This window comes from Mercenaria mercenaria, chromosome 7, assembly GCF_021730395.1.
Source record: "Mercenaria mercenaria strain notata chromosome 7, MADL_Memer_1, whole genome shotgun sequence".
Lineage (NCBI taxonomy): Eukaryota > Metazoa > Mollusca > Bivalvia > Venerida > Veneridae > Mercenaria > Mercenaria mercenaria.
In genome coordinates this window covers 44,460,615-44,480,738 of record NC_069367.1, presented here as the reverse complement: position 1 = coordinate 44,480,738, position 20,124 = coordinate 44,460,615, and the positions used below count along the sequence as shown (strand labels likewise).

Genomic DNA, 20,124 nt, shown 5'->3' with positions numbered 1-20,124 from the left:
TCAGCATGAACTACGATTCCCCTGTATCTGTATTTTGAAACGGAATAGGCAAGATTTGTTCTTATAAGTTTATGTAATGCGGTCTCACCCATCTGTAACAAACAGGATGTTCTGAAGTGATATTGAGGATAAATATCATTTTGTTCCTTTACAGCGATATAAGTAAAACTTTGCCATTGTTCATATAAAATATATAAAAAAAATTGTATTTTGAAATCTTGCTTAAACCAGTCCCTCAAAATACTAACCTTAAAAGAAAAGCCATTTGAGCCGTCCATGACCTGAAAGCCGCAGAGTAGTCTGCCCTTGGTATACTATGCAGACACTGATACACTGCGCTCTACTGAGGGCGCTTCTGGAATTGTAACGACGCCAAGCCAGCATTTTCAACAAAGGAAAGAGAAAAAAGAGCAAGGATTCAGGCTTGGCGAATAAGGGGGTTGCGGAAATTGCTGGTCCTGTAAATACTGCTGCGCAATATTACTCTTGTGTGTAGTTGTATTGTCATGAATAAGGCAGACAGTTTGTGGACGACGTTTCACGTAATGATTTCAATGTTTTAGTCCCTTGTCCGTGTATAATGCTCCAGAGTGCACTGTGTATTTGCTCAACAGGGCCTTTGGCATTAAAGAAAATTGTGTCAAGAACCCGTTTACAACTTTGGGTTGTTTTTTGAGATAGCTAGTCTTTCTTTCCCTTTCCTAAGCCACTGTTTGTTATTTATTCACCTTTAAGGTCCGAAATAATATACCCGTTTCTCATTCCCTGTGAAAAGTTCATTTAACCCCCTTTCATCTGCACTTTTATAGATTTTAAGAATTGTTTTGCAACTTTGCACCCTATGGGCTTTTTACTTTTAGTCAAAAGACACCTTCGATAATTTCAAGTGTTCAGTCAGAATTTGATTAACACTTCCAATTGAAATGTCCACTGTTACCTTTAGGAAACTGTATATATCGAGTCTATTGCTACAATGGCTGCTACAGTATAGTAATGTTATGGATAGATGTTAACGTTTTAGGGCGCCCTACACAAGGTAGATCTCGGACTCTAGATTTTCCCTTACTCACCTATAAATTGTGGCTTTGGATGGGGAAGAACCACCTTTTATTAAATTTCTTGCAGAATTTGCTTCGCTGGTATATTCAGAAAACAATGCATCTTTATGTGGGACCTAATTTCCTTCCTGTCTGGAGCCTCTGTGCTTACAGTGTATACCATTTTCTATGTTGTTTTCTATGATTATACAATACATATATGCTATTTCATTACATGTATATGTTCAACGAAGGAAATGCGTTGAAAGATACCGTAGTTGTGCTATGTATAATACTATGTACAATATATAATAAAATGAGGGTTGGTAAAAAGGTCGTCTGTTGTGATCGTATTTTTCATTAGAGGATACTAAGCAATTTTTGAACAACCATCATGTCATAAGCGCGCTAAAATAATAATTATGTAGTTTTCAAGTGACATTCAGTTGTTTCCAATCCGTATATAATGCATGTTGTGATTCTTAAGGCGAACCATTCTCATGATTCTACAGGAGATCACAACATCCGACTGGGAACGGTTTACATGCATGCTGTCACAGAAAAAAAAAACAACGAGCATTTCCCAAGAAGCTGTGCGCGGAAAGCGCACGTTGTGACACTCTGTTAGAATATAAATGGACAGCTAACCGGGAGATTGTTTGCAAATGCACAAAAAATAATGAACGAGTTTAAAGCACAAGAAAAAATGCAAGAAAATTAAAATTCAGCTTTTAATAGGGAGAATTAAGCATAAATACCGAAGGGAAGCTTTCAAGTTTGGTGACAATTTCATTACACACAATGAATACTTAAAGACCGCATGTCGTAGAGCAGAAAATGATCTTTTTGGTTTATGGACGCTTTTTCGTATTTTACTGTTACATTCTAAATAACGGGCCATTACTTCAAAAGTTCGATAACTGTAATGAAAGTTTTATTTCTCTCATTCTAAAGACCAAAATGAATAACACTGATTCACAAGTTTTGCAATAAATCTGTCTAAAACTAGAATGAAAAAGGTTAAATCACAACTTTTCAAAACAAATTACACATTTTTCCAAAATCCAATTTTCCATTTCAGAAATATTGTGACAGAAGGAGAAAAAACTTCCCGTGTATGAGAGATTATAGAATGTCATTTTGACATGTAATGAAAGGTTTTGACTCTATTTCTCATTTTCAAAGTGACAGAGAGTTATTTAGTGGCGCAATGAAAATTTTCATCAATTACACTACTAAGTTAATCACCAGCTATACAGCTTTATTAGTGTGTTGAACCTTTCTCATATTCAACTTAGCATAATCTGAAGTACGTCCTCTGAGACCAATTTTCCCACTGAATGCATATAAACTACAAAACAACATCATTTACAACAACAACAGCAGCAGAAGAAGAAGCAGAAGCACCACCACCAACACCACCACCAACAACAATATTTATCACCAGTTTTTCATTTAAGAGTCTGTTTAATGTTTCTTGGAATTTTGTCCTCTATTCACGATGTGTTTTCAGAATTTTTCATTATTAGTCCCCTACTGGTTGAAAACCAGTTTCGGGGACTATAGGAATGCGCTTTTCCGTCCGTCCGTCATTCCGTCCTTCCGTCCGTCCGCAATTTCGTGTCCGGTCCATAACTCTGTCATCCACGAAGGGATTTTAATATTAATTGGCACAAATGTACTCCATAATGAGATGACGTATCATGCGCAAAACCCGGACCCCTAGCTTAAAGGTCAAGGTCACAATTTGAGGTCAAAGGTCAACAGAGCTTTTTTCCTATCCGGTCCATAACTCTGTCATCCATGAAGGGATTTTAATATTACTTGGCACAAATGTACATGTACCTCATAATAAGACGATATGTCAAGCACAACTTTCAGACCCCTAGCTCAAAGGTCAGGGTCACACTTGGCCGTCAAATGTTAACATGGCACGAACAGGGCCTGTTTCGTGTCCGGTCCATAACTCTGCCATCCATGAAGTTTTTTTAATATTACTTAGCACAAGTGTTCCCCATGATGAGATGACGTGTCATGCGCAAAAACCCAACCATAGCTAAAAGATCAAGGTCACAATTGGAGGTCAAAGGTCAATAGGGTTCTTTTCCTGTCCGGTCCAGAACTCTGACATCCATCAAGGGATTTAATATTACTTGGCATATATGTTCCCCATGATGAAACGACGTGTCATGCGCAACACGCAGAACCCTAGCTTAAAGGTGAAGGTCACACTTGGAGATTAAAGGGACATTTTTCCTGTCCGGTGTATAAATTTGTCATGCAGCACAGGATTTAAATATTACTTGACACAAATGTTCACCACTATGAGAGGGAGTGTCATGCACAAGAATCCTGGTCCCTAGGTCAAAGGTCAAGGTCATACACAGATACCAAAGGTCAGATACAAAAATGACTATGTCTGGAGCACTTCTTTTTCATGCATGGAGGGATTTTGATGTAACTTGGCATAAATGTTCACTATCATAAGACGGATTGTTTTGCGCAAGAACCTGGTCCCTAGGTCTAAAGTCAAGGTCACGCTTAGAGGTCAAATGCCAAATTCAAGAATGACTTTGTCCGGAGCATTTCTTCTTTATGCATGAAGGGATTTTGATGTAACTTGGCACAAATGTTCACCACCATGAGGCACTCTTGTTTTTTAGAAGTATGTCCCTTTCGAATTACTATAAATAGCTTACACTGTAACTTACTTATTACAGGCCGTAGGGAAAAATCGAGACCAGTTTTCTGTGGTACAACATGCATGTTACATCCAATTTTTAGGTGTATTTTGACCTATCTCTACCTGGTAAAGAGTTTTGTGTGGACTTATATGGATTTTTTTTATTATAAATAACGTTACCTTTTTGATAATCGGCCAAAAATGCTATATGAAAACAACCATAGGGTTTTATATATACAAATTTTAATCCAAGTCTTTTGTTTATAACATACTGTATATATAGTACAATATTGTTTATAGATCATTGACAGATATCAGTTCATTATGCTGTACTGCAGTAGAGAAAATTAGGTGCCTTCCAGTAGGGGACTTTGTATTGCATGGCAATAATTCATTCACTTGTTTTTTTTTCTGCGCTGAATGTGATCTAAAAAAAAACACATTTTCCCCAGAAGAAGGAATTATGTAAGTGACATTTGTTATGTAGAAATAATTATGTTGAATCTTTCAGTATGGACATTTCATTCTGGTGTTTCGCAGTTTCATCATCGAACGACAAGGAGGTGAACAAGTGTGGGAGAAAATTGTGTAAGTGAAATAAACATGTGTCGAATTTACAGATACATTTGTAGTCTTTCTTGTATACTTTACATCTCAAAATGGTAAGAAAGCAAGTCGGTACTTACTACCGAAATTCGGCCCAACTTTGGTGGGGGCAAAACAGTGCATGCGATTTGTAAAAGATCATGCCATGGAAAAGAATGCAGTGTGGTGTTTTAACGACTTTTATTATAGTCATCATCATGAAGAATTTGAATATTTATAATAAAAAGAAAATAATTAAACTTTGATCCGATTATCATAAGTACTTTTACTGCTAGTTGTGTATGTATGTAACATGTTTTTGTACTATACTACCCATCTGTGTATAGCGTAAACTGGTATAGTGAAAAGACGTACCAATTTCAACGTTACAATTTTCAGGCGAAATAATACAAAATATAATCAGTACTGCTGTTTAGATATTATTATGAAAATGAAATAGTTCTCATGCAAACGTTATATCGGAGACATATAATTAGATAGGTTCGGCAACACAAGTTAACATACGTGATGGTCAAATTGGCTACAAGGATATAATTATTTTTTATTATAGGATAGCAAAACAGAACGTTTATAACTGTGAATATTTTTACATGTCTGTAACCGTCAGTGCGGCACTCTCCGGAAATGAAAAAAATGACAAACCCGATAGCTGTGATTTTAGAATTTACATATGTCTTCTGTTCACACTATCTGTTATTGTTATTTCTAATAGCCCTGCTAACTATCACCAATGTGGGATAGAGCCTCACTTTGAGTTCTACATGTGAGGAAAACATCCAGCTGACTTACGGCAGGTTGGTGGTTTTTACCCAGGTGTCCACACGTGATTAAATAATACCCAGAAGGACACATGGTTCTTCCTCCACCATCAACAGCTGACGGTAAACAAGATAAAAAAGTTTTCTTGCTATATTTCATGGAAGTATTCCCTCAGTATGGTGTTTTAATGTATTTTCAATGCAATTAATTTATTTAGTATTTTAAAACAGCGATTTCGTTTTCTGTTTGTAGCGCACAAGCAAAATGCGATTCGGATTTTGACAGTAACTACGTTTACGATGAGGACATTACAGACAAGATGATCACTCTATCCATTGACCTTTTAGGTAATTTCAAACTTGGTTCTGTCCATTTATATATTAGGTAATGTCAAACTTGGTCCTGCCTATATATATATTAGATAATGTCAAACTTGGCTCTGTCCATTCATATATTAGGTAATGTCAAACTTGGTCCTGTCCATTGAATTACTAGGTAATGTCAAACTTGGTCATTTCCATTGAATTACTAGGTAATGTCAAACTTGGTCCTATCAATTCATATATTAGATAATGTCAAACTTGGTCATGTCCATTGAATTACTAGGTAATGTCAAACTTGGTCATGTCCATTGAATTACTAGGTAATGTCAAACTTAGTCCTGTCCATTACATTACTAGGTAATGTCAAACTTGGTCCTGTCCATTGAATTACTAGGTAATGTCGAATTTGGTCATGTCCATTGAATTACTAGGTAATGTCAAACTTGGTCCTATCAATTCATATATTAGGTAATGTCAAACTTGGTGCTGTCCATTGAATTACAAGGTAATGTCAAACTTGGTCATGTCCATTGACCTATTAGGTAATTTAAAACTTAGTTCTGTCTATTGACATACTAGGCACTGTCAAATTTGACCCTGTCCATTTGTATTCTAGGAAATATGAAACTTGGTCCTGTCCATTGACACACTAGGCAATGTCAAGCTTGGTACTGTCTTTTGATGTTTTTGGTAACGGCAAACTTGATTCTGTCCATTGCTACACATGGTAAAGTAAAACTTTGTCATGTCCATTGATGTACTAGGTAATGTCAAACTTGGGCTTGTCAATTCATATACATGTATTGGTAAATGTCAAACTTAGTCCTGTAAATTCATATACTAAGTAATGTCAAACTTTGTCCTGTCCCTTCAAATACTAGGTAATGTCAACCTTGGTCCAGTCCATTGATATACTCTGTAATGTCAATTTGGACATGTCCATTCATAACCTCGCTTCCATCCATTGATAGAACAAGGTATAATGCCAAATTGGAACTGTCTATTGCTACACAGGGTAATGATAAACTTGCTTTCGTTTATGGATATACATGCTTTTGTACTGTCAAACTTGCCCCGCCTGTTGATACAGGCTAGATATCAGCCATTGATAACGTTGATATATTAGGTAATGCCAATCTTTCTTATGCCTTTTGATATATAGTTACTCGGTAATAATAAACTTGCTTCTGTTCATTGATACATTACAAAATGTAGGTAATTTCAAACTTTTTTCTCTATTGCTGCAATAAATAATGTCAAATTTGCTCGTGATTGGAGCATTTTGACTGCAATGTAATACAACGTAGTACAACTGCAGTTTTAAACCCTTACTTAATATCGTTTTTATGCAGGTTTACCCAGGGTCCCGTTGTTGGAGATGTTTGGAGAATATTATCTCGTATATATGCAAAAGCGAGGATATGACGAAATGTTAAGAAATCTGGGTTCAAACATACTTGAGTTTCTACAGAACCTCGACTCCGTGCACGGACTTTCCAGACGAGACTACCCGGATATGGTAGCGCCATCTTTCCGATGCGACGAAGATTCTGTATCTGACAGAATGGTCTTACACTATTACTCAGCCCGAAAAGGCCTTTATCCTATTGTGAAAGGTAAGCGTACGTGTTTACACACTAGTGCATAAGGTTGACAGAATTGAACAGAACCGAACATTTATAAATTGAAAACATATTTGTATAATATATCTAATATGTCTTAGCCTCTTAAAATTGATGACATGTATGTGTGACCACTTTTTATCATTAGTCATCGATGGATACACGAAAAAATACAGTATTTAGAATACATTTATATTTCGCGATTGAAATACAAATTGTACTAGAGAACAATAAGTTATACTAGAGAACAAAAAGTTACGACCATCAATGAACCACAATCTTATGTAATGAAAACAATATAACAGAACAAAAGTTTTATGTAAGTATTTTAGCAATATTGAATCTGTTTGTGTCGTGAAAGGTCTCACTGTGGAAGCTGCAAAGGCTTTTTACAAGATGCAACTGCAAATGGACGTAAAGAAAATAGAAACCGAATATGTAGCCGAAGACAAAGGCGAACGTGAACACGTGACCTTTGACATAATAGCAAAGAAAATCAAAGAACAAGTTGTTCAGGAGGGTCCTCCAACTTTTATTGCTCAAACAAAAAAGCACAGCGAAAGGCAGATATTAAAGGAGGTAGGTGTGACTGCGCTTATTTTCTAGAAAGACTGCGTCCCGCTAATAATGCTTTTCATTATTGACACTGCTCCGTACACATATACCCATACGTTAATACATACTTTTGTACTACATTTTCATAGGGAATAAGATATGATACTTTGTATATAGGAGTGCTTTACCTTCTGTGACCTTTTACCTGATCTTTTCCAAAAAAGTCTTAACATAATTATGTGTCTTTTCGCCAATTTGCAGGATGTTGAAGCCGTTAGACAAAAACTTGAACAAATTCGGCAAGAGCTAGGTGAAGGAGCACTGCCCTTGAACAGGAAAAAGTCGGTGAAAGCAAGATGGCGGATCGCTGCCAAAATTACCGCGATGCACAAAGGTTTCGTTCCAAATTACCCTTCGACTTTGCCTATCAATCCAAGAATGTTTATCGAGATTTTTCCTTATCACGTGACAGTCGATAGAGATTTGAAAATTGTCCAATCAGGAATGAAGTTACAGATTCTTATGCCAGACATCCGTAGCAGACAAGCGGTGTTAACAGACTTTTTTACCATACGGTATCCAAACTGTGTCGATCTTACGTACAGTAATATTGAAAGATTCGTACTCTGTCCTTTCGTACTGGAACTCCGGAAAGATGCAATGGAGCAAAATTGGGCTGATAGACCAGCTCTTCAAATCAAAGGTATAAATTAAAATATGATAACCATCACCAATTTCTTTCACTTTTCCCCATTTCATAGTATGGTCTTGAAGACACTTAAAAATAAGTAAATATGCTGTCCATGTATATCCTCCCAGACGTTTGCCTTTTGAGATGTTAAAATATTTCGGGCTATTAAATATATGTCACATTATCTGATTTGTTAAACATGGATACAATTTTCAAATAATCAGTGCCTTCGCGTTGTTGTTCAATGCCTGCACATCGGAACCGTGGTAAATTAGACAATAGTCTATAAAAGACCTTGTGTATTTTCATTCTAATAAGTGCATTAAAACATTATGATAAAAATTGTGTTGAACTCCATTCTTGACGTCATAATGTTCTCTCAACTTCCTTCTTTGTTTAACAGACAAAAATCGGATCACGTTAGAATTACTAATTAATCAAGGCATTCATGTTGTTTATTGTCTGGTTAACCACGGCACAAAGTTCAAATGCGCAGGAACTGAACCACGAGAGTATAAGCTCGAGTGGTTGGATATCCAAGATGAAAAATATGCTAAACTTCTTTCACCCCAATAGTAATGAACTGGTCCTCCTGCAGCTATTTGACTTCATGTTTGACGTCATAACTGACCTCATAATGTTCTCTCACCGGTCGTGCATCAATCGTTGTGTATCGCAGAATATACAACACTAGACTTCAGTCTTTGTTTAACTGAAAGACGGCTGAAAATGGAACCATGTTCAGAAATTTTCAATAAACACTGTTTAATGCGCGGACTGGTGAGAGAACTTGATGACGTTAATTATGACGTCAAAATGTTAATTATGACGTCAAAATGTCAGATTTATTACTACTCGGATAAATGAAGTTCAGCATATGTTTGATCATGGTATTTCAATGAACAGGCTGAAATGAATATACACATGACCGTCTTGCGGTTTATAATCCGATTTATCATCGTTCAATGTGAAAATGATCAATCAGCTCAGGCTAACGGCCACGTCGTTCAATTTCTGTGCATCTAAAATCTGAGCCATGATAAAATAGACGATAAACCATATAGACGGGGCATCTTTATTTGCTTAATATATAGATAAAGCAAGCCTTGTTTATACCAATCCAAAATAAGTCACTGTAATATTTCGGAAAGTTCTTTACGCATTAACAAACCTTTGTATAATCAAAAGGACATATGTTGCTCATTCTAGGTCATTTTCTGTAGTAAAACCCTTTGTGTTAAGATGAATTTATGAAAGTAAACATTTCAGAAAAAAGGTTCTAAGCTGACCCTATATTTCCAGGTCAGATGTTTCTTCTACGTGACAACAGTTTCTACGTATATATTGCGTCCCCTGTCGCACATAGTTGGTCGGATCTTGAAAACCGGAAGTTGAAATTGGCAGATATACCGATGTGGGATGTGACAAGAGATTTCCTGGTGGCCGACCTTGAATACAGGTTCAGCATCATCTTTACATATTTGTATTTTTTCTTTATATATATTTTCAATTAGATTTTCTTCTTTTGTGGAGATGGTGGTGTCAAGGTTAGTTTATTGATATAAATAATATGATTTTTTTGTTCTTTTGAAAATTGTGTACATCTGTAGAACGGTAAACACGAACAAGTATTTCATAAGATTTTGAAATTGACTTGCCTATGACCAGTAGTAACAGGCTCCGCTATGCCGATTCCACTAACATGGATATCTCTATCTTAATTAGAAAATGCTTGGAGAACAATGTTCGGACAAGTCTGACTGGTTCAACAAATAATCGAACGAGGCGGATTTCAAATCAGTCATTTCGGCGTGGCAGTATGGCTGATGAAGCTGCTGTGAAAGATCGCATAAACCGGTTGCAGAGGGAACTTGACAACGAGCGACAGAGGAGTAACACACTTTATCTGGCATTTCTACCTAAAGATGTTGTGGACCTTGTGCATAGAGGCCATGTGCCATGTGGAGGTGAGAAGAACACTATTACATATTGGTACATGTATATGATTTAAATATATGTACACTTTCCGGTTGTCCATTGTCCATATTTTATTTACTGAAAGAAGAACTAGATGATAAAAACCAGCTGAATGTACCGATAACATATAACGTTTTAGCAAAATAAATAAATAAATAAATGAAAAAATAATAATTAAAAATGATAAAAGAAAACAACATTCTGAAAAGATTTGGTTGAATAAATATTGCGAACTGTTTACTTTTTAACGAAAACGTGACAAACCAATGCAAGAAAAACAACATAGTTTCTTAAGCAGTAAGTTCACAAATTATCCGTTAGACAGTTCTACTTGGCTCTTATGTTAATAACTATTAGCAGTTGTTAAGAAAGATATTACAGACAAAAACTCAAACATTGTGCATTTACGTGTTATTTCGGTGCCACATACCGCCAGAAGTTAATTAAATGTTTAGACGTATTCGTCAATACAAGTATGTTTTATTAAATATAACTGAAAACAAGTTTTTTGTAGATATCAAAGTATACAATAGAATTTTTAAAACACGAAACGGATGTTACGCAGTTCGAGTGTAAGGAAACTCAAAACCATATGAGCCGTGTCATGGGAAAACCAACATAGTGGGTGTGCGACCAGCATGGATCCAGACCAGCCTGCGCATCCGCGCAGTCTGGTCAGGCTCCATGCTGTTCGCTTTTAAAGCCTATTGGAATTTGAGAAACTGTTAGCGAACAGCATGGATCCTGACCAGACTGCGCGGATGCGCAGGCTGGTCTGGATCCATACTGGTCGCAAAGCCACTATGTTGGTTTTCCCATGGCACGGCTCATATAACACTTGATTTATATGATCATCAAAGAGTGATTTAAGCTATAAGTATTCGTCCTCCATAAAATTTAACAATAATGACATTTCATACTTGTTTACAGAATTTTACAACCAGGCCTCAGCATTGTTTTGTGACGTTGTACACTTTCTACCGATGGTTGCTAAGTGCAGCCCCTCCGAGATCGTAGGAATCTTGAACACCCTGCAGGCCAAATTCGATAAAGTAACAAGAGTACATAACTCATTCAAGGTATTGTGTTAAATATGCTAATCGTTTTTATTGCGAACCGAAGCCAACTTTGTACTAAATTTATTATACCAAATCCATTTTGACATTTAAGTTGATAATAGTGCTAGTTTAATAAAATCTGAATTTGGTCGTGTATGTTTTTCATATAATTCTAAATAAAATTTATTACTAGACTATTAATGGTTTCACGATAATTCGAATTGCCGTGCACGTATATATCTGTATATTCAGAACACTCTATAGGACAACGCATTCACTGTTTTTCCATGTAAATGCGTTCTAGAAGAAACAAATCAAAAATGTTGGTTGATATGTAAGCATCATACATTGTTTAGTTATACATCTTTGTATTTTTTACTTATCTAATGCATAAATCATGTTTATATTATTCATAGGCCCAGTCTTTTTCCAAACGTTATTTTATCCCATTATAGCATTTGGTTGAGAACAAACCTGGAACTGTTTCATTTTAATAGTGCCATATTGATGCGGCTTTTTTAATATCGCTATATTTAGGAACATGGTGTGGAATTACACGTTTATCAGACCAATTCTATAATTAATATTCTGATTTAAACTGAAGTCCAGTTTTTGCATGTGAAAAAATAAAGACAAAACCAAGTATTAAGCACGCGAATTTTTGCGCAGGTTGAATCCATCGGCGACGCATATTTAGTTATAGCAGGAGTCGGCGAGAAGAGAGAATCACACGCCGAGAGGATTGCGAACACGGCCCTAGGAATGGTGATCACCGCAAAAGAAATACGTTCACCGTTAGACGGAGAGCCTATACAAGTATTTAAATCTGTTTAATCAAAGCGATTTTCAACCTCATCTAAACACAGCGCAGCGTTGAGTTATCATGACAGCCTTTCATGTAAGCTACGGAAACATGAATAGCCATATTTCGGCATGTTATGCAACATGTCGTTAGGTCATTTTGCCACAGTATATTTAACTTAATTTGGTTAATTTGCAACAATAATGTTTTAATTCTTTAATGAACATAAAGATCAAGAATATTATGTATGTATAATTTCCTGTTAAAAAAACTAAAATTTTATTTTGAAGAAACAGTTTGGAACACTGTTTTATCTTTATTTTCGCCTTATTGTGAATGATGCGTAGAGACGTTTGTTATACATATGTTTGATGATCTAATCCCTATTTCAGTTACGTCTTGGAGTTCACACAGGGTCTCTTGTCACCGGGGTTATAGGGCACAAAGTTCCAAGATTTGTTGTCATGGGAGAGACCTCTGTTGTCGCCTCCAAACTGGAGAGCCATGGAGAGCCAGGGAAAATACATGTCAGTCCCACGACATTTAGGTATGCCAACGTTTGGTTTATGAATAGTGTGATAAGATAAAATAGCCAATGAAATTGTTATCTACTTTTAGTATATCTTTTTTTTTTTATTTCTAAAACACAAAAATTTCGTAAAAGTTCGATGTTAATACCTTTTCTGATTTAAAGGAAAAGCTAACAGTCAAAATGGTAAAAATGTGAAATTCAGACAAGAAAGATGGGATTTAATCATAGGTAATTATTTGTCTTCAAAGCGAGACGTCCCTCGAGATTCTGTAGATATCATGAGGCGAAAAAGCACGCATTATTGTTACATTTATGAACATGTTTAATATGATAACGCTTACATAAGACAAGAAGCTGTCTTCAGTACGCAGAATCATGTTCCTGTAAGCATGACCATAGGTGTTATTTTTGGGGGTTTTAAGTTTAAAGGTGAAGATCATATGAAGGTCAAGGTCATCTATATATAGGTCAGTTTGTGGGTCTTGTCACTAGGTTAGTTGAGTGTGAGTATAAACTAAATTAGGTCATCTATTTGGGCTGTAGGACCAAAGCTTTTGTTTATTAAGGTTTTAAGTTTGGCGTCGAAGGACATATGAGAGTCAAGATAATTTATAAATAGGTCAGTTTGTAGATGTTGCCACACGGATTGTTGAGTTTGCCACACGGATTGTTGAGTGTGAGTATGAACTAAATTGGGTCATTAATGTGGACTGCAGGTCCATAAAATGTTCTTTTTTAAGGTTTAAGCTTGAAGGTGAGGGTCATATAAGGTTCAATGTTCAGTTTGTAGGTCTTGCCACAATAATTGTTGAGTGTGAGTATGAACTGAATGGGTCATTAATGTGGTCTCAATGCTAAACGGCAAAATCTGGTTCGAAAGGACGAACGGACGGACAGTTCAATCATTTTATGCACGGGAACATAAAAAGATCATGTATCTTCAGTTTCGTAATTGTCTTACATAGTTTCATACGCCAGACATCTGTCGCTGGAACTGCCCTGATCATACCTTGAATGATTCAGGCAATAAAAGGTATTATCCCACAGGAGTTCGGTTGTACACGTCTGCATATTAAAAGAATATAATATGACGTTAAGTATGTCAATTTAGGTCTAGGATGGTCTCATTGAATAGAAGACAGTTGTACAGGGCATGAGTTTGATTCTCAGACATATCTGTTAGGTGAATGACGCAGATTTGTCAAAAGAGTTCAGCGAACTCATTGTCAGTCTTTGATAAATTTGCGAAATATTTGACCGGCGGTGATTCATTGTCTCCCACGTATTGCATGTTAGCAATATATTACAGCGTGACAAGAACGATATTATTGCTTACAAAGGTCTATATTTTAGTTAACCATCATCTATTCATGACATTGCTATTCACCAGTTACAGGATAAAGAATGACTTGGTAATTAAACAGCTTAATAGATGACGTCTGAAACGAAAACAGCTAAAGCCATCTGTATTGAAAACTACATTAGTATAAAAACAAGAAATATCTTTAAAAATGATAGTCGGCGAATTGTAATAAGGAAAGAACTTTATGAATTTTTCATCTAAAATTCATCTTTCATCTAACATTTTTCAAATTGCAAAACTAAACACCGCACTTTAACAATTTAAATGGTTCTCTTTTAATTTTTCGCAAAGGTTTCGTAGGACGAATAATTACAGCAGTAGTTTGATGAAGATTCATGAAGCGGTTCATGAGAAGAGGTCATTAAACGTGCTTATATATTTAGCTAAATTGGTCCCTATCCCCATTTGTAACAAAATAGCAGGAGACCTTACGATATTGTTACACATCGAGTTTGATAAAAATTCATTACATTTTAGTGGTAAATGCGAAGAAAGGCATATCTACTTTTAGCTATAGTTGTCCCTAATAGGACCCAAGTTCCTATATAAATAAATTTGGAAGAGGACCTTATAATGATGCCCCTGACCAAGTATGACAAAGATCAACCAAGCTGTTCATGAGACGCTGTATAAAGGCATTTCTAGTTTTAGCTCTAGCAGCCCCTAAAATGGGTCAAATGTCCCAGCTGAACAAAGTTGGCTGCGGGCCTAATAAAGATGCTACAAATCAAGTTTGATTAGAATACATGAGAAAAAATCAATAAAAGGATTTTTTATTTATTATTTTTATTTATTTCTAAAATAGGCCAACTGATCCCTGCATATTCGCTATTCATGAATCTTTGGACAATGACGTCACACTTATAAAAAAGTGAAGGTCAAGCAAAACATACAATTGTAATTATTTCAATATTTCTGTTTCATAAGCAAAGTTTGATCGTAGTCATATCACATAGATAAACTGTATGCAGCGTACCTTCATTTCAGTGTAATGAGATTCTGTCATTATATAGCATATATATAACGAAACAGATTTCAACTGAGTTCAATATTTGCATACCATACTAAAGAAAAATATTCATATATAATAAATCAGTTAAATAATTTATAACAAATATATCAAAGCAAACAAGTACTCATTTTAATATGCAATCTGAATAAATCACAAAAGCAAGAAACCTTTTCATATACAGACGACAATTGTAACAAGGAAAATCTTTTAAAAAGCACTTCTGTACATAAAAGACTCTTATCACACCCTTATTCATGTGATACGCAGACCGTATTCAGCTCTTTCTTTAATTTGATATATGTTGGTATTTGAACAGGTTTTTATCATATTTATTAAACTTACTTATCATTTTGAGAAATATCAATATTCTTGCTAAATATACTGAGCCAAAGTTAGCTTTAAAACTGCGAACAGCGTCGTTTACTCGTTTAGGATAAACGCTTTGTCTACATTTCACTCAGCGTAGCACAGTCAACAGAGTGAAAGAAATTGACACTCTCGTCCAATCAGGCAGAGTGTTGCATAAATCTTCCATTTTGATAAATTATCTATAATGCGTTATCAAGTAGTTTGATTTGCATACTGAAGTCACGTGGTATAGGTAACGAAAAACGAATTTAGACGGCGTCGCCGAAAAACTATTACTTCGTAAAAAAAGAAGATAACATTATTAATTTGCCGTACCGAACACGTTTTGGTCACAGAAACCAATAGGCTCGAAAAAAGCAAAAATTCTTTTCGAACAACTGACATTTTCCATACCTAACAGATCTTCATGAGAAAGTAATTTTAACATGTTTGAAAGAAAACGACTTTGAGACAGATAAATTATGGCCCACTTCTGAGATAGATTTTACAGGGCTGTTTTATGTGTTTCAACGAAACTTTTTTGTCTTGCTGTTCATCATACCATTGATGTGATGCTAGTCATGTCAACGGACCAGACGGATATAATTCTTTTCTTCTTATCTTTAAAGGAAATTGACTTATTTTCTTGGAGAGGATTGTCTCATGAAACTATCGTTAATTATACGGGATTTTCTATTTTATCAGAGCGTTGTGATATTTTACAGACTCATTCGAACACATGCAAATAAAACAAAATAAAATATTGTACATAGGATTATTGCCAATAGGCAGACTCAACCAGTATTGTAATTAGACAAACCAATACGTTGCAGACGATGTTTTACAAATCCAATCAAATTATTATTTCGTTTATTGTTTTCAACACGGTTATAAACAGTATCATATATAATATCTTTTAAATTTTCTGATTTTTGGCCTTCGTCAGTCTGCTCTAATCTCAAGGAACTCTACACTTAATCTGAATTGATAATATGGAACCCCAAGTTCAAAATAAAATTATACAACTTGGCGTACTTTTCTATGGAGGCAAATACTCTTCGAAATTAATGATAAATCCTGTCTTACACCAAAGTAAACAGAAAATATGTCGGAAATATTATCACCAGATTTACACTTATATCATGTCTAAGTAATTTACGTTATATGGCAATTCGGTGTACAGAAACAAACGTTTTTGTAATGTACTTTTCACGGGCTTTACTACTGCCGACCATATCCTGATAATTATCTGAAGACTTGTTTTGCGTATATATATTTTTTTTCTGAAAACATATCTCTTTCTCTGAGTCTTCTAATCCTTACCAAACCAATGCTTAAACTTTTTCTTTCAGATTATTATTTGAAACAGATTTAATGTTTTTCAAAAACTTAAACTATTTGTACATGCAGTACTGGAAATAATACAAGAAACCTTTTTTCCATCAGGCGGTTTACTTCTTTATCGCATATCTAGTTGAGCCATACAACACCTCTAAAAAATCTTGATCAGCATCAAAACTACTGGAACATTAATTTGCCTTTTCACATTTATCGCAGAATGGTTTGTAATAAGTATCCTTCATCATACTACTAATGCCTCTGCAGAACCATGTAGTGTCAACATTTGAATCAAAACAAAAGTTTAGGTCACTGTTACAATGGACACAAGACGATAATTGGCCAAAGTCATTCACTCTAAAATTCTTAACACATTGTATTTGGAAAATTAACATCCGAGAGAAATACATAATATATTAAATCATCACTTTGTCCTTTTACCAGTATTTCAATCATAGCCGCAGCGATTGTGGCTAAATGAAAAGAAATCGGTACACAATGAATCAAAGACTATAATTGTTAATGCGATGGTAAAGACTTAGTGAAAAACAATAAGTATTTTTACAGTTGATGCCATTGACGTAAGTAAAGGAAAGCAACCATTTTTCGGAAGGTCATTATGAAACTGTGTGTATGTGACCAAGTAAAATATACACACGTTGTTTCTTATCTTCAATTTGAGATTTGAGGATCACATGGCTTCCATCATAAATTAAGATTTAAAATCTCATGTCAAACCACGAATTGCTGACTTCTACCGAAAACGTAAATTATCTTAACTAATGAGATTTTTCCTTCAATATCATGACTGCATGGAATTTAACCAAGTTTTAATAGCGAAAACATGAAGTGTCATAAAGCGTTAAAAGACACATAAAAGGTTTTGCATCTTTAAACGAATCTTTTCTTTGTGTTTTAAAAATTAGCATACAATTCCGTGTTGCTGCATATTGGGCTTTTAATGGTTGTAAATTTTATATATATGATTTAGAGCGCTGCAGGGCAAGAGTTTCACTTTCCAAGACCGCGGAAAGATTGAGCTACGTGGGTATGGACCTTTACAGACGTATTTCCTACTAGGGAACACTGCAGCCACTAATGATGAACTGATTGGTCGCTCAAAATACGGCAACCAAGATATTACATATATAAATGAAGGAAAGGTTGACACACCATTTGTAAAAGGGAACAAAGTGCATCCGGCGAACGAAAGCCCTTCCTCTGGAGGTATACAATATTTTAAAGCTTTTGTTTAAAGTAGACTGCAGCAGCGGGGAAAAATAACATTATTTAAACTATTGTTTAGGTATTAGTATTATAGGGAGGCAAAACAACTATTTAAAGCATTATATATCTACGATCTTAATATAAATGTTCAGTACACACAGTCTGACTATTCTTGAACTAACAAAGACAAATGAAAAGCTCAATGACAATAACTTTTGACAAATTCTATGACCGATGAACGCGTTTCAAAGAGAATGAGACAGGGTCAATTGCCTTCCAATTTATACTTTGGCGATTGCTTAAAGGCTCGTCTACACTATTCAAGAAAACTTGCACAAGATATAAATCACAGCAACTTGTATAGTGTAGACAGTACATTGTGTCCCCCATTAGTGTCTTTTTGAGTGGCAGTTTCCAGATAATTTTCGGCTACAAGATCTTGTAGCGTTTAGAACTCATCCTATTTTTCTTGGATGGTAGTGCTGTCAAATGCTCTGATAAAGGGGTTTTTATGAGGAGCACCTGCCCAGTATGGTATTTTGTTTACATTTTTTCATTAAATGTGTATTGAGATCTAATAAAATCATCATTGAATGTTTGGCTTTGATGATTTAACAATAAACATGGCAGTGTGGACAGCAGAAAAAAATGATGTTTTTTATTGAATGAAATGCTCAAAGCCAATTTTATATAATTCAATAATAAAATTATATCTAGTACTCCAGTGGAAGAGTAACATCAGCAAGTTCGGTGTTCTCAAAAAGTATTTTTACATTATCAATGATGTTTCTCACAAGGTTACGTATTAACAAAATATGACTGTTTTATCATATTTCCTGAAATAGTATCTTTTAAGTAGCTTTGTTCTTCAACTGGACATGTATCACTTCAACTAGAGTTTTTCTCAATCAATGTTTTCACCAATGATTAATTTTTAAATGTACAAATATTTGATCTTTATAAACACTTTGTACCGGTATCATTTCGGCCATCTTTCTTATTTACCTGTCATGATTTCCCTCCATTTAAAATTAATGTGTCTTCCAAGTTCAAGAAATATTGCAAAGCACTAATTGCTTGTACAAGATATAAATTATCTAGTGATTTATGGGCCCTACAAGATTTTCTTGAATAGTGTAGACGAGCCTTAATATCTGGATCCTTCCACATTATGTTCTTGAAAGATCATACTACAGCGTTTGTATACGAGTGTTTTGTGCCGCTTACTGTAACAAGTAACTTCAAGTGAATGCCTTCTTTGTATTTTATACAATCATATGTTTTCTTACAGTTGGGAGTCGGCCAGCTACTGGAGAGAGCGAATATATCCCATTCCAATACAAATGAACACACTTACCGTGGAGATTGATGGGAGATACTTAATTGTCTAGTTTGTACAGACTTCGAACAAACACTTATTGCTTTATATAAACTTAATATGTACATCTAAATGACAAAAAGTGCAGGACAGTCTTATGGATAGATACAATTTGATGGAGTTTGTTACTGAGAGGTATGGAAATATGCAACACCCCTCACGTACCAACGTATGCGAAACTCTATACATATTCATTAAATGTACTCGATGATCACAAAGATGATACGACCGAGACACGACATTTAAAGACTGGTGCTGTGATAGGTAATAAACTCTATAAGAAGATTATTTGTAGTCAAGCAGCGGTTTGGCTGAGTCTGATCATGGGAGGTGATGGAAAGTTGAACACCTTTCACGCTCGGGTTTTAACTCGTACGTTGATCCATGTGATATCATAATTTGTTACGTGTGTCGTGCTTATTTTGCAGAACATATCGCGATAATTTATTTCAAAAGTTATTATACTTTTTAGTACTTAGCACAAAACATTAGTGTGTAATTTTATTAAAAAATAACATGGTTTCTTGAATAATTTTATATAAATTAATTATATTTACATAGCACACAAATTTCACATATATATAAGAGGTTGCAACATTTTTTTGTTTGATATCATTTATGTACACTGTATAGAATACTTACATTTAGTAGATATAGTTTCCTTTATCTTTTAAACAAGAAATATGTTTGTTCATATATCTTATATTATTATACAGATTACATATAAAAGGATGTAAGGTTTCGTAATTAATATTTCTGATATTTGTGAATAAAAAAAAATTATTTTTATGTTCGAAACTTCTGAAAGAGGTA

General features: G+C 35.0%; 1 protein-coding gene across 1 annotated transcript; it reads left to right on the top strand.

Moving 5' to 3' along the window:
- Positions 1–2,377: 2,377 nt before the first annotated feature.
- Positions 2,378–19,897, top strand: LOC123555430 (guanylate cyclase soluble subunit beta-2-like). Its single transcript, XM_053547153.1, has 13 exons — positions 2,378–2,509; positions 4,232–4,308; positions 5,338–5,432; positions 6,761–7,024; positions 7,392–7,609; positions 7,847–8,288; positions 9,579–9,735; positions 10,002–10,243; positions 11,184–11,332; positions 11,981–12,127; positions 12,506–12,660; positions 17,698–17,933; positions 19,225–19,897. Exons 1-13 carry the CDS (start codon positions 2,378–2,380, stop codon positions 19,278–19,280), a joined length of 2,370 nt encoding a protein of 789 aa, XP_053403128.1. The 3' UTR covers positions 19,281–19,897.
- Positions 19,898–20,124: the final 227 nt, after the last annotated feature.

What these genes read in the sequence shown, in the direction of transcription:
- LOC123555430 (XM_053547153.1), top strand. Translation starts at nt 2,378, where the DNA reads ATGCATATAAACTACAAAACAACATCATTTACAACAACAACAGCAGCA. An exon ending in CATTTAAGAGTCTGTTTAAT is followed by an intron (nt 2,510 to 4,231) that starts GTTTCTTGGAAT and finishes TGAATCTTTCAG; the next exon opens with TATGGACATTTCATTCTGGT. An exon ending in TCTATCCATTGACCTTTTAG is followed by an intron (nt 5,433 to 6,760) that starts GTAATTTCAAAC and finishes GTTTTTATGCAG; the next exon opens with GTTTACCCAGGGTCCCGTTG.